The 14,016-nt window shown below is 41.0% G+C and overlaps 2 protein-coding genes across 5 annotated transcripts; both read left to right on the top strand.

Moving 5' to 3' along the window:
* Positions 1 to 221: 221 nt before the first annotated feature.
* Positions 222 to 2,964, top strand: fhl5 (four and a half LIM domains 5). 2 transcript variants are annotated; one of them, XM_026339026.1, is made up of 6 exons: positions 222 to 315; positions 498 to 678; positions 951 to 1,125; positions 1,927 to 2,096; positions 2,258 to 2,444; positions 2,622 to 2,964. In XM_026339026.1, exons 2-6 carry the CDS (start codon positions 517 to 519, stop codon positions 2,771 to 2,773), a joined length of 846 nt encoding a protein of 281 aa, XP_026194811.1. In that variant the 5' UTR covers positions 222 to 315; positions 498 to 516; the 3' UTR covers positions 2,774 to 2,964. The 2 variants fall into 2 exon arrangements, with proteins under 2 accessions (XP_026194811.1, XP_026194810.1); XM_026339025.1 differs by having other exon boundaries at positions 466 to 678.
* Positions 2,965 to 3,665: 701 nt separating this feature from the next.
* si:ch211-266g18.9 (transforming growth factor-beta receptor-associated protein 1) lies at positions 3,666 to 9,881 on the top strand. Of its 3 annotated transcripts, XM_026340470.1 has the most exons (12): positions 3,666 to 3,718; positions 4,240 to 4,585; positions 4,776 to 4,970; positions 5,150 to 5,304; positions 6,027 to 6,109; positions 6,252 to 6,599; positions 6,707 to 6,764; positions 6,844 to 6,987; positions 7,430 to 7,564; positions 7,650 to 7,800; positions 7,887 to 8,308; positions 8,417 to 9,881. In XM_026340470.1, the coding sequence occupies exons 1-12, from the start codon at positions 3,674 to 3,676 to the stop codon at positions 8,558 to 8,560; spliced, it is 2,226 nt and encodes a 741-aa protein (XP_026196255.1). In that variant the 5' UTR covers positions 3,666 to 3,673; the 3' UTR covers positions 8,561 to 9,881. The 3 variants fall into 3 exon arrangements, with proteins under 3 accessions (XP_026196255.1, XP_026196254.1, XP_026196253.1); XM_026340469.1 differs by having other exon boundaries at positions 3,677 to 4,585; positions 7,887 to 8,299; XM_026340468.1 differs by having other exon boundaries at positions 3,677 to 4,585.
* Positions 9,882 to 14,016: the final 4,135 nt, after the last annotated feature.

The raw sequence follows: 14,016 nt of genomic DNA, 5'->3' as shown, positions 1-14,016 counted from the left end.
TGCTGCAATCCATCATCTAATGCATTTCTCATTGCTTTTCTGCATTTTCTGGATAGAGAAACAATGATTTAATCAGTTCTAAAGCTTTGTGATCTTGTGCACCATCAGCTCCCTTAAAAGGTGCAGAATGATGCAGTGGAGTGTGTCTGTCCTCCCCAGAGATTACAGCTAATAAGAGGGTCAGTATTTATAGAAGATCCCCCTCAGTGGATCCCCCTAATCCTGCCTCACCCCTTTTCATCCCTGCCTCATCCCTGTGCCTGGACTGCTCACTCTCAGAAGCTTGAGCCTCATCCTTGCCCCATATCAACTGAGGTAGAAACTTATTTAATACACTGTTTTTTTGTTATATTCTTTTGAAAGAAAATGTGTTTGGCCTCTTTACTTTGTTGGTGAGAGAAGGGAGCGGTAGCCTGGACTATTACAGGGCATTTTCCATTTGTCCTATTCTTCTGTATTGTCCAGATTTCCCTCCTTCTGCTATCTTTGACCTGCAGCAAAGAAAAGCAAACAACGATGTCCACCAGCGAGCGTTTTGACTGCCATTACTGCAAAGACTCCCTGCTGGGGAAGAAGTACATAATGAAAGAGGACACACAGTACTGCACTAAGTGCTATGAGAACCTGTTTGCTAACTGCTGTGAGAGCTGCTCTTTACCAATTGGCTGTAACTGCAAGGTAAGCAAGATACTCCCAGTGATGACCTGATGCCCTAATTGTTCTCATATCACTAATGTGCAAAAAAAGACTGTGACATATGTTTATTTATATTATAATATGAAGGGGAGAAACATTTCCATACCACATATCACATTTTCTTTGATGATGACCTTGTAAACATCACTTGTTATGCTGGGGTTATTCCTGCATGTTTATATTTCTGTGCATTCTAAATAAATACCTAACAAAATATGCACAAATGCAATAAGCAATATGTTACACATGTGCAGGACCTGTCCTACAAGGATCGCCACTGGCACGAGCAATGCTTCAAATGTGCCAAGTGCAGCCGCTCTTTGGTGGAAAAGGCTTTTGCCTCTAAGGATGATTTGTTGCTCTGCACAGAATGCTACGCCAATGATTACTCCTCCAAGTGTACCACCTGCAAGAAAACTGTAATGCCAGGTAAATTATCATACACATGTATGTTAATCACAATACAGGGGTTGTGATGCATATAAGTGCATTGTTGAAACTGAAAGTTTAACCCTTGACAAAGGCTTTGGACATCATCTGAAGGTCCAGTTTTTAAAAAGTGCACCTTTAACCAGAACCAGAAGTTGTTGAAGTGCTCAGAAAAATTTTACAATTCTGAGATGATTGAAACTCCTTCCTACTTGTAGAGGAACAACACTACATGACTCACTTGTCTTGGTTCACTTCTAGTGTGTGTCATACAGTAGCTGACAAAGACATTTTAGGGTATATTCTCTCTTTCCGCTACAGAAGATTGACACACACGGCAGATGGAGCAGCAGATTTTTTGAGTACTTTAAGAATGTCTCATCCATGTCTGTTTGAAAGATACTGAGGGAACCTCTACATTTCCATTTCTCACAGAACCATGCAATATGATCAAACACACTAGAACGCTGTCTTGTGATTGGGTATTTTCTTCAGCTAGTCTTTCAAAGTCAAAAAGTAACTTTTCGGCCTTAACCTTGAAAAAGTAAACAAACATGAATGACATGAAGTTGAATAGATGAGAAGATGACACATATAATAAATATATATCGACTTTAAAATATAAACATACAGTCATTGCTAGATAGCAATCCAAAATCCTCCACTCCTAAAATTCTTTCTAAGATTATTAAGATTGCATTGTCCCCTCCCTACAGAGAAAGCAAGCTATTTTTGGCTAGTGTGTGTTTCTGTCATAGAGGTACCATATGCTGACTAAGCTGCACTCGTCCCCTGTGCCAGGTTCCCGCAAAATGGAATACAAGGGGAACAGCTGGCATGAGACCTGCTTCCTGTGCTACCGCTGCCAGCAACCAATAGGAACCAAGTCCTTCATCCCTAAAGACACCGGGTACTTCTGTGTGCCTTGCTTTGAGAAGCAGTTTGCCTATCAGTGCTGTGCTTGTAAGAAGGTGAGGTTACAGATGAGAGTTTTTCATATTGTACTGATGCTTGCAGTAAATTCCCTCACCTGTGGCATCTTAAGGTGGCTGCATAGCAAAGAGATGAGTAGCAATCAGAATGACATTGTGTGTTTCTTCATTCCTGTATGCATGTTGTGTATTATCGCTAGGCCATTACAACAGGTGGAGTGACCTACCAAGACAAGCCCTGGCACCGCGAGTGTTTCCTTTGCATCGGCTGCAGAAAGCAGCTGTCGGGTCAGCGCTTCACCTCCAGGGAAAACTATCCCTACTGCCTTGAATGCTTCAGCAACCTGTATGCAAAGAAGTGCGTGGGCTGCACCAAGCCTATCACCAGTGAGTCACTGGCTGTGTTCATGTTTTCATTCACTCTGACACTACTCATGCAGTTCTCCTACTCATATGTAAGGTATTTATTTGCATTTGTGTAGGAATTGTCAGATAAACAGGGTGAAGATCTTGCGTTAACTTACACATTATGTAAACGCATGGATGTTTGTTTGATGTGTGCAGGTCTGGCAGGGGCCAAGTACATCTCTTACGAGGAGCGCCAGTGGCACAGCGAGTGTTTCACCTGCATGCAGTGCTCCGTGTCGCTGGTGGGACGCGGCTTCCTCACCCAGCGTGACAACGTCTTGTGCACTGACTGCGGCAGGGAGAAGTAACCCTTTCATAATGGGAGCTTTATCTACATGGCAATGGTTTATATTCTGATACAGATACTGTAGATTCAATTTAAACAATGACAGACACACACACACACATAAACTTTGATGTTTCCTTAACAATATCTTTAAAGTTAGAACGCCACACGTGCTATTGCTATTGAGGACTAATAAAAAAAAGTTTAAAAGAGTTCAACTGTGACAGATTTTGCCTTCCTAATGTTTTAATGTGTTTCAGTTATCTTCTGTAGAATAAGGGTTGGTACAGAGATACAGGAGGCGTGATGCTGAGGAGGGTGCTTTGCTGGTGACACTGTTTTTGTCTGTGTCTATCATGCTAAAATAAATAATATCATGATATAATATGCAAACTTACAGTATTTGCTCCGGCAATACCATGACATTCCTTTGGGTGGGGCACCACCTAACTGTGATAGAAATGTAACAATCCAGATCTTTTTATGAGCATGTTGTCCCCTGTCTGTCACCCTTTAGACAGTCACTGCTATAAAACAAACAAACCTCTGCTGTGTTTCTGTTACCTCCTGACCTCATCACACCCAGCTCATGCACATTGTAAACAAACTGAGAGATACCATATATGGTTGGATCAGGAGGTCACGTGCTCTTCTAGTTGTCCATTATCCACGGACCAAAACCACCACTTTGGCCCATGCACAAGGCAATAATGCAAGTGAACATAACTGTGGTTATGTCAAAACGATCTGTCTTCTTTTCCGTACCTACTGTTTTGATACTTGGAAAAGTTAATGTTCTTGGCAAAACTGTTGAGTGAGTTGTGTAAGTGTCCTCACATGGCAGGATGAGCAAAGTAAAACGCTGACACAGATTTCCTGTCAGGATATAGTCACATGAGGAGGTTAAACTACTTTACACTTCATGGACTTGTGGAGGAATCAAAGAGAGAGGGGGACCTGCAGAGAGGTAGGGCCGTCTTCTTTTACAGCTTTAACAGAAGAACTATAACTTGGAGTTAGACAGACGCCTACTGTATAGTAAGTGCACTGAGGAAATTATTACCATTAAGGAACTTCCTCTCTACTTGCTGTTGAGCTAGTACTTAAGTAAATCTCGACTTGGGCTGCACAACTTGTATACATTCTTCAATGGCTTTTAAAGCATTCACACAGACACACGTCTATCAAAAGCAAGTAGCCCCAAAGGAAAAGGACACCAGCATCCAGTGCCTTGAGTGCTATGACCGAAATGTGTACCTAGGGACTAAAGATGCAACAGTCCAGCACCTCATCCTGCCTGTTAGCACAAATGGAGATCTGAGTTCTGTCCAGAACAAAATCAGAGAAGGTAGGATGAGAAAACTAGGATCCAGCAACCCAGTAGTCAAATTGAGGGCAGTCCCACTTTTCAACCACCTGCTGGTCCTGTGGGATCGAAGTGTTTCTGCCCTCAACATGTTCTCCTTAGAGCCTGTTCCTACCCTGCAGAAAATCCAGCATGTATCGTTGTTCGAGGTGTGCGACACGTCGCTCACAGCCGGTGTCGGATGTGTGGAGATGCTGACTTCATCCAGCCGCAGGAAGGTCATCTGGATCCATGTGGTGGGAGTGGACAAGTGGGAGGTTGTAAAAGAAATCCCTCTCCTTCAGGAACCTGTGGCCTTCACAATAGATGGCACCAGTCTGTGCGTAGGTACCTGCAACAGGTATCTCCTCTGTGACATTGAGACTGGGTCCAGTGAGGAGCTTTTTCCTCACAGTCACAACAAGGAGCGTGTTATTGTTACTTCAGTGGGACAAGGGGAATTCCTCCTAAATGGGCCTGAATCTTTGGGTAAGACCTGCCAAATTTCTCATGGTACATGTTGTTCTTCTTCTTGTTAAATACTGACATCCCACATATCACTATATATGCTTCTTTTCCAAAGCAGCTACACAATTAATCATTTCATATCCCCAATATATCCATTTAGCCCGAGGATATTTGTACTGATGAGATAAGTTCTCCATCCTCATCCCTTTAGGCATTTTTGTGATGAAGACAGGAACATGTCAGCGCCCTCCCCTGCAGTGGCCTCAGGGAGTGCTGGCGACCGGAGTATGTTTCCCTTACATCGTAGCCCTGCAGCCTCAGTTGCTGTCTGTCTACAGCATGTTAGATCAGCAGCACAAACAGACTGTGAGTTTCAGTGGAGCAAAAGGTCTCTTCTCTATACCAGGTAAACCAGGCAACATCCATTGATTACCTAATCCTGGCAAATTGTAGACCAAGAACATGCCAAATTGAGGTTTTGTTCAAAAAGTTACAGCTACTAAAGCCTCAGCTTGCATCATTATTGCACCCACTGTTCCTACACACTGAGTGTTTCTGAAAACCACAAAACAAATCTCCCCTCAGATGGTGTGTTAGTGTTCACAGACAGAGACATTTTCAGCCTGCGTCTGGTACCATTGGAAGAGCAGATCCAGACACTTGTAGGGCATGAAAGGTTTGAGGAGGCCTTATTGCTGCTGGATGGAGTTCAAAGCCATCGTCCACTTGACTCATACAAGGTAAAATGTAATATGCCTAAAGACATCATAATGCTAATGTGTGCCTGCTTTGAAATGTAGGTTTGAAATCCTTCCTCTCTTACAAAACATAATTTGGTTGCATACCTCGATTGTGAGGATTTAACAACATAAATCAATACACCAAAAACAAACAAACAAACAAAACAAAGAGGCACGTCTACAGCATCACTTAGTACATAGACATAGCATCTACAGAGGTCACAGGATTATTATTGCAGATGCCAAATAGTCCAGCATCTGTCTGGTCGGGTTTATCTCACAGTTTTTTCTTTGAGAGAATGTTGAAATAAAAAAATAAAGTTAAGGTTTTACAGTTTTTTATGCTTTAGCTGAGTCCAACTTTAAACCCTTTTTCTGTATACAATATTGTCTTTTCTTAAAATGTTTGTTTAATGGTGCATATCTATCATCACAGCCTTACATTACATGTTAATGTGTGAATATAATATTTCAACACTTACAAACACATAAAACCAGAGTAGACCGACTACATTAGTGTGAGCTGAATGAGATTAAGTGTTATCTGTGCCTGTCAGACTACAGGTTGGAAGCACTGACATGTCAGGAAGTACTATCGTGTCATTTGTCTAGTTGCTATTTGAATATTTTGAAGTGTAACTTATTGCCCTAGAAATTAAGTACAGTGAAACAGCTGCATGCCTAATTTTAACAGCGTTTTTTTTTTTTTTTTAAACTGGCAGGAGCTGCAGAAGGCCATCACTTGCCTGGCTGGGTTTGTTCATTTTTACCAGGAGGATTTTTCGGAGGCCAGTGATCTTTTCATGTGAGGATAAAACCCTGTAACACTACACTCCAAGCAGAAAGCATGCGAAAGAAATTACAGCAAACCTTGCCTAGTATCTGAATGTGCCCTGTCTGCTAAATTGCACAATACAGTCTAACATAACCAATACCCACTTGAACAGTAAAGGTGAGCTGGACCCCAGAGAAATCATCCGCCTCTTCCCTGACATGCAGTCTTGTGTCTGTGAGGACTTTCAATCCCAGTTTGATGAAGTGAACAAGAGCACGGACCTCCAAGTGCTGTGGAGAGAGGACAGAAACACATTTCATCACTACCTGGCCTTCCTGGGAGATTTTCTCAGAGCAGTCAGCAGGACTGAGCAAGGCTTGAAGTGCAGTATGGAGGTGGACTGCGCCCTCCTGAGGCTGTACACAGAACTGGGTGACACTGGAAATCTGCAGGAGCTTGTGACATTTCCCAATGGGTGCAACCTGGACCATTGTGCTCTTTTCTTGGAACAACACAACAGGTAAAAATAATTTATTCGCTGTCACACTCACCAAAATGGCTGTCTTAGAGAAAACAAAGAAACATTTCTGATAACCCACTTCCTTCTTAATCTCTTTTTAATTTCAGATATTTCGCATTAGGTTCTCTGTACAAAAGCCATGGGAAGCAAAATGATGCAATAGAGGTATCATTCCTGAAAACTCTATGTTTATTCTAACTGAATTTAGAAATGCTGAGACTTTTAATCGTTCTTTTTCTTCCAGACATGGATGAAGATTGCAGATGGTTTCTACAAAGACCCCTCTTGCTCAGACATATATGGCCACATAGTGTGGACACTCAGTCAACTGAACGACAGAGACACTGTGTGGAAATTTGCAGACTGGACTCTGCAAAGAAACCAGGAGGTGCATCTTTTTAAAAACCTTTCAAACTCTTAACTGCAGAGGGCAGAATTTCACAATACAACTACAGCAAACCCAGTCTTCAGGCCCCCCTGCCTTGCTTGATTCCCATTTATTCCTGCCCTACCCACTGCTGATTATCTATATGTTCAGTCAATCAGGAGCTGGAACATGTCTCAGGTGTGATAAAGTGAATTTGTATCTTCCAGTTTCTGAATGAACACATTAGATCCAGGTGATGAGCAGTAGGTAGAGAAGGGAGAGCTGGGAAACCAACAGGGCAGGAGGGAGTCAGGATTGAATTTAGAAACTGCTGATCTACAGTATGTGTTACACTTTTAAACACACTCTTTATACCACCCCCTCTATTAACTAAATTGCCTTGATTATGGGTTAATTATTCATCATTACATCACCACCAAAAAGAGTTGTTTATTTGCAAAAGACAGGTGTGCAGATTTTCACCAAGCGCCCCCCAGATGGTCAACTGGAGACACAAGATGTCCTTGCTCTCTTGGAAAAGTACCCACAGGCATTGCTTTTGTATCTTGAGTTCTTAATCCAAGATTTGAACAGTGAGGTGGGTACAGCTGCAGAAAACTAAACTAATGTACTGACTCGTTTATTAAATTCACTGAGATTTGGCTGATTTAATGTGCCCACAGGAGGACAGACATCACAGTCATTTGGCTCTGGCATATGTAACACAGATTCTGCAAGAAGAAGAGGAGAGAGAGTCAGATTTGAGGGTGACCAGGGGGAAGTTGCAGCAGCTGCTATGGGAATCCAAATTCTATGATGTCTCTACTGTATATGGTGAGTGAATGAAATCATGAGAAAACAAATTATTGCAGAGTCAACAAATTATGGTAAAAATAAATGTTTTTTTTTCCAAATTACAGAAAGAGTCAAGTCAACAGCTTTGCACTCAGAGAAAGCCATTCTCCTCTGCAGGGCTGGAGAACACTACCATGCTTTGCAGGTGCTTGTCCACCAGGAGAAAGACCTCCAGGCTGCAGAGGCCTTCTGCAGCAGGGCCTCCCAGGGCCAGGACTCACAGTTCAGGCAATCCCTGCTGCTCACCCTGCTCCAAATCTACCTGAGGTCTGAGAATCTCACCGGGGCCGCCGTGGATCTGCTCAACAACAACCCTCAGGTCTTTGCAGCAGAGGAGGTAATCCAGCTCCTGCCTGACTCTTGGTCTGTTCAACTCATTTCACAGTTCTTAGTTGGCTCCCTCAGGGAAACCTTCCACCAGAGGCGGATGGCAAAGCTGCAAATGGCTCTGTCTCGAGCAGAGTTCATGCGGCACAAGGTCAGTTTGGTAAGTTTAATGACATATTTAACATTTTTTACTGCAGTGAACATTGTGTGTATTCTTGTTTTATTTTTTCTGACCCATGTTACTCTTGTAACCTTTTTTTTTTAACAGATTAAGGCTTCAAAAACAAAGTTCACTCTGGACAAGGAGCAGAAGTGTAAGGTTTGCCTGAGATATATTACAGAACCCCAGTTTACCTGTAACCCTCATGGTGAAATGATGCACTCCAGCTGCACTAGCATTTCAGCATTGTAAAGACACTAGTAAACCAATCTAGTGTCTATTTATGCAAAGAAATGTGTGTCTGCATTCTTGAGAATCACAATCATTTCTAGCTGGAGAAGTGTCTGCTTCCTACCCAATAATTTATCTAGATTAGACTGTGTCATCTAGGCAATCTCTCTACAAGGATTCAATTCATGGACCTTGGACCAGACACATTCCCTAATTAGAAAAAAAGAAAATACATTGTGTAAATAACTGGTTTCAAAATGCAAAAGAGCAAGCACTGCACTTTTTCAGGGCAGCATGTCTAAAGCATTTCCTAGAGACACAGTAGACAGCAACAGCTATAAAGTGATTTGTGGAGGGCACTCAGGGGCATATATTCACCGATCAGACAGTGGTGTTTAACATGGAAACCACTTGTGGTCACCCTGATGACCATAGGGAATTTGACCAGTCTCCAATGCTGTGTGCATGCATCCCCGACACGATGGTTTCCACAGACTGTGTATATTTGTATTCATAAAGCTGGAAATAGAAAGTCAACAGAATTCACGTGAGACTTTTTTTTTTTTTATTCCACTTGTGCATTAATATACATTTATGGGAAAAAAAGAGATTACAGGTTTAAAATTCAAACATTTCAAGCCAGAGTTTTTGTCAGTTTTACAAGGGGCCAAATGACATGTCTGCGCTGTGTAAGAAATATGAAAGCAGTGGAGGTCTTCACCATGGGGAAGCATCTCAGGCATGCGTGTTAATTATTAATACACAAACTCCCATGTGTCTATATGTCCATCATAGAAATCTTGTAAATAAACTTAAACATATATTATTAAAGCAGATGAGACCAAACTCAAGATGTATTTGTCTATTTCTGTCAGCATTTGGTCCTTAGGGCTAACCATAACTCAGTATTTCTTTATCCTGATGCATTTTGGGACAAGTTGAGGAGACGCCTAGAGGGGCTGAAACAGCTATTTGGCTGAATTGATGGAGGTTTACGCCTGGGGTGGGTGACTAATTGCAGTGTAGATCAATAGTGAATTACGATGGAAGGGATCATCTCTTTGTGATGTTCTTGCCAAAATGGCTTCCTTTTTCCTTCCTAATGAGGTTTTTGAGTGAGTTTCTCATTGTTTTCACCCAAAGTCTGGGGCGACTGAGAGACATGTTTATTTAATGTTTCTCAGTGTGGGAGTTATAGAGACTTTTGAGAGCATAGAAGGGATTAAGGGCTATGAGAATACACTTGATTTAAGCTTTAACTTGACATTTCTCACTTTGAATGTACAAATTTAACCTCAGACTCATAAATAAACTAAATCATATGATAGAAAACCTCAGGAAAACTGTATTCCTTGCTTGTTTTCTTTGATGTGGTTGCAGGAAAACTGCCATGTCCACATAACGGCTCCTTGTAATTGTGATAATCTAGGGATTTGATGTTAATCTGTTCAGTCATTGTTAAGTACTCTTGGATAAAGAGATAAAATATCCTCTGACAGTCTATATAAAGTGTCTGTGAGGGGTCCGGCTCTGTGTTTGGCTGAGCTTTGGGCTGTGTCTGATGACCAGTGACCACTGGGTGGACCTGGAGCTGAGATTATGTTTATTCCCTCCGTCTAAGGGACATCCTCAGGGAGAATCAATGTTGTTTTGAACACTTGAGGTTTTGGTTCAGCAATGTTTTTCTCATCTTTGATGTTGACCAAGAGCCACAAGTAACCCAAGGTAAAAATATACAGAACCCAGAGCAAATGCACCTTCTTCTACTTAATAGAAGGCTCCAGGAAGACAATTCGGTTTATTTAGTTTAGTTTTCCATCAACCTTTCTTATCTGATGAATTTAGCAGTTGCTTCTCTCATTGTATATAAGATATCAGAAGCAGCAGATGTGAATGTGAATGTCACCCATTTGCAATCTGGAGTTCAGTGCATGAGCAGACCGTGGCCCTGGATCACTGCAGGGTGCTCTGGGGTGTTGCAGGGTGCAGCCCAGATGGTCATTTTACACATGAGGGAAATGGACTCGATGCAAAAATCAACAGTTACAGAGAAAAGTATAGTACCCAGACATTGGTCTCCTATTATAAATATCCATGCCGCCACAGAGTCAGTGCTAGGATGGAAAACAACAAAAATGTTTTGGGCTTTTCCAGAATTAGGAGAAAATGTCTGCTGCCTGGAGTGTCAGATGCACGGCTGTTTACATGCTAACATAGTTTTATATGAAGCATTATTACATGCTCAGGCTCTTTATTAATATACAGTATATTATAGAAATTGGTTAATATTCAGTTTTGACTCCCACTTCAGTAGCTAGAAAACATTTAACATTGTCTTATTAATCGTAATGTGATTTTTTTTTACAAGAGGACTAAAAAGGTTCTGAACTGAATCTAAATGGTTAAGATTAGCAGTCAGTACTTGTAACTGCACTAACCACTGCAATATCTGTCTATATAATGAGTTTTATTAAGATCAGAAGAACATTTATTATAAACAATGATATAACATGAGGATGGGGGTTTCAAAAGTGTGGTTTTAATATTTTTATGTCTTACTATTAAATGAAAATGTATTTTCCACTCTTTGGCACCATCTCTGAAAAGACATGAAGCAAATGCCTCAGGATTAGGAAAATTGCAGCAGGTGCCTCACAAAATAAACCATATGGGAAAAATGAATGCACAATGCTTGTCTGTGCATCATGCATCATATTTATAGTCAAGCCACAAATTACTGTATCATGTCCCTTATGACGCATTTTTTAGTCTCTTAGTGGTTGCTGAAGAGACAAGGAGAATCTTAATTTGCAACCCTTTTGGTAGCAATAATGGTAAGGTAGCAGAAAACCTAAATGATTGAACTTTAATTCCCACTTTCCCAAGCAATACTAATTCTGTAGATAGAACAAGTATGGGAATAAATAGCCAGGGTGGGTGATCAAAACACATCCTTTTTTTTTAACTCCAAAGGCAACGCTCTCATTTTCATGGTTTTCTACCTTGGGGTTTGGCAACATGCCACTGGGAGAAATGTGTGGGGTGCCCCACTGGAGACACAGAGGGCAGAGACAGCAACCACAGACACCCACCCTGCCCTGGTGCATGGAAGCCTGGTTATATACATCATACAGTATGATGAAGGTAGTCAAGCCATTTACAGAGCTAATACTGTTCAGTGTTTAGCTCTTTTAGTGCTAAAACTGTTATTTTGAGGGACACATGTATACACATATAGAAATAAAATGTAGAAATAGAATGTATTTGCCTCTGGTTAAGTAGTTTTCCTACGCAGTAAATAGTATTACAAGTCAAGTGAGTGTGAAAAATGTTTAAAGGGGGAAAACTGGGGAAAGTAGGGTGTTATTTCTGTTGACAATAGCAGTTTTGAGGGCCAGGGTTTTTTATATTTCTTTACTCATATTATGCTTTAATTTACCATTCCCTTCCTACAATTATTTTATTAAATGAGATGTAACGGGTTATGATATGATTTAAATAGTTGTGTTATGTTTTTCATATGTCTGCAATGATTTGGTCGTTCAGTCATTCAGAGAATAGATTAAAGTTGCCTTAACTTGCACACTTGCAACTTGCAAAAATTCTTATGTGTCAATGATAAGGTTTTTTTTTTTAAGTGAATCTCCACCCCCCTCACCACCACCATGCAAGTAATTTTCATACAGTCGCTTATCTGACTCTCAAAACTTCCATTTCTGCATTGAACACAGATGCTTCACATCATTCTCCAACCTGAATAAACCACAAATAGATATATTCCTAAATAACTTAAGTGGCATTAGCCTAATGACCTGTACAGTGTACAACTAATGACTCACGTTTGGATGAAGAATGAGAGGAAAGGTTCTTTTTCAGTTGCCAGCGTTGTGTGTTTATGCTGATCTGTGAATTTCAACTTTATAGCTGTAAGCTTGTATGTTGTGTCCAGGTTTTGCACCCTTTTTTTTTTATTTGTGGACCAGTTGCAATTTTTCGGGAACAGAAACAAACCAACCTGCTGAATAGTCACATTATCACAATTTGGCAGTCTAACTGCTTCATTTCATTCAACATGTACGTAAAATCCATGATGATCATTTTCTCGTGGCACAACACACCAGCAATCAAAGAGCATCATATCACCTGTCATTAGGAGTAAAAGTTATACATCTACAGCGCGTGGTGATGAATCTTACTTTAAAGTAGACCTAGTTTAGCTTTCCTGTCTGGTACGTTATAATTCAGAGCATCCTGTTGCTGACATTCAGCAACAGAGGTCTATTTAGCAAACTGCAGGTGATGAATATATGGCTTCATGGTTTGTTCCGTGTGAAACAAACACAACTAAAGTTCTGACAACAAGAGGGATGTGTGTTTTGCACTGCCGGATCCCCGATAGTTTCTCGGCTTTACTTGTGAGACTGAGTCTCATGTGGTTTTGACATCACTGATTACAGAGTACAAAGTTACTGTTGGGAAAGTTGAGAACATAGAATCACGCATAATTAGACATTTAGCGCCAATCTGCCCCACGGATGAACACACCCTTTACCACAACATATAGGCTAGAGAGTTAAAAATGTCCCAGTGCCCCCTGATATCAACCACTGGAGTCTTAAACGCCCTCCCCCACCTATCTAGGCCTGAACTCACTGTAACCTACATGACAATGGCCTAAGGGGTGCATGAAATGCAATACTAACCCCAAATGCCCTCATTCAATCCTTGAGCTGAAGCGACTACTGCAGAAGTCTCAAGTAATCTGTGTTTTAGAGCAGTCACAAAAACTATCATAAACTTATATATAGTAATCAAAGCTCCAGTCAGAGCTCAGACAAATTAGAGGTATATCATGTTTTAGCATAGAATTACAATTCTATTTCTACAGATCGAACATCTTTGGAAGCACTGAATGAAGGATATTTCAAGGCTTTCATTAAGTCTTTCATGAACTCTAACTAGCACTGAAGAAGAATGGGGCGATTCTCAGCTGACGCGTAGCTGCACGACATCTCTGCACTTTGTGGTTTTATGCACCAACACATACCCATACTTGAGGGTATTTTCAGGAGTGCCCAACCATGATTTTATATTTAAAAAATGTAAAGAACAATTTGCAAAGAGTAAAACGTGTACAAAAACTACACCTGAACTTTGGTTTAAAATTCAATTCATTTGTGCCATATATTTCTTAGTTTGGACTATACCATGTCAGACATGCTCCACGGTCCAGTGCCTGAGGGCTTGGTTTATAAAGAAAGAATGTATGGCACACAAACTAATTTAATTTTCAAACATTTTTAGGTAGGAGATCTCTCACACTGGAGTCTGGAGATCAAGCTGCTTACTCAAGACTGTGCTTCCGTAAAACATGAGTCCACATGCGGTTTGGGCCAGTAGGTATGTTAACAGACGTGAACATGGTGTAGTGAGGCAACATCAAGCAGCCATGGTAAATGTGACACGAGCATAAGGGG

The sequence above is a fragment of the Anabas testudineus genome, chromosome 22 (assembly GCF_900324465.2).
Source record: "Anabas testudineus chromosome 22, fAnaTes1.2, whole genome shotgun sequence".
NCBI lineage: Eukaryota > Metazoa > Chordata > Actinopteri > Anabantiformes > Anabantidae > Anabas > Anabas testudineus.
This window is presented reverse-complemented; position numbering and strand designations above follow the sequence as displayed.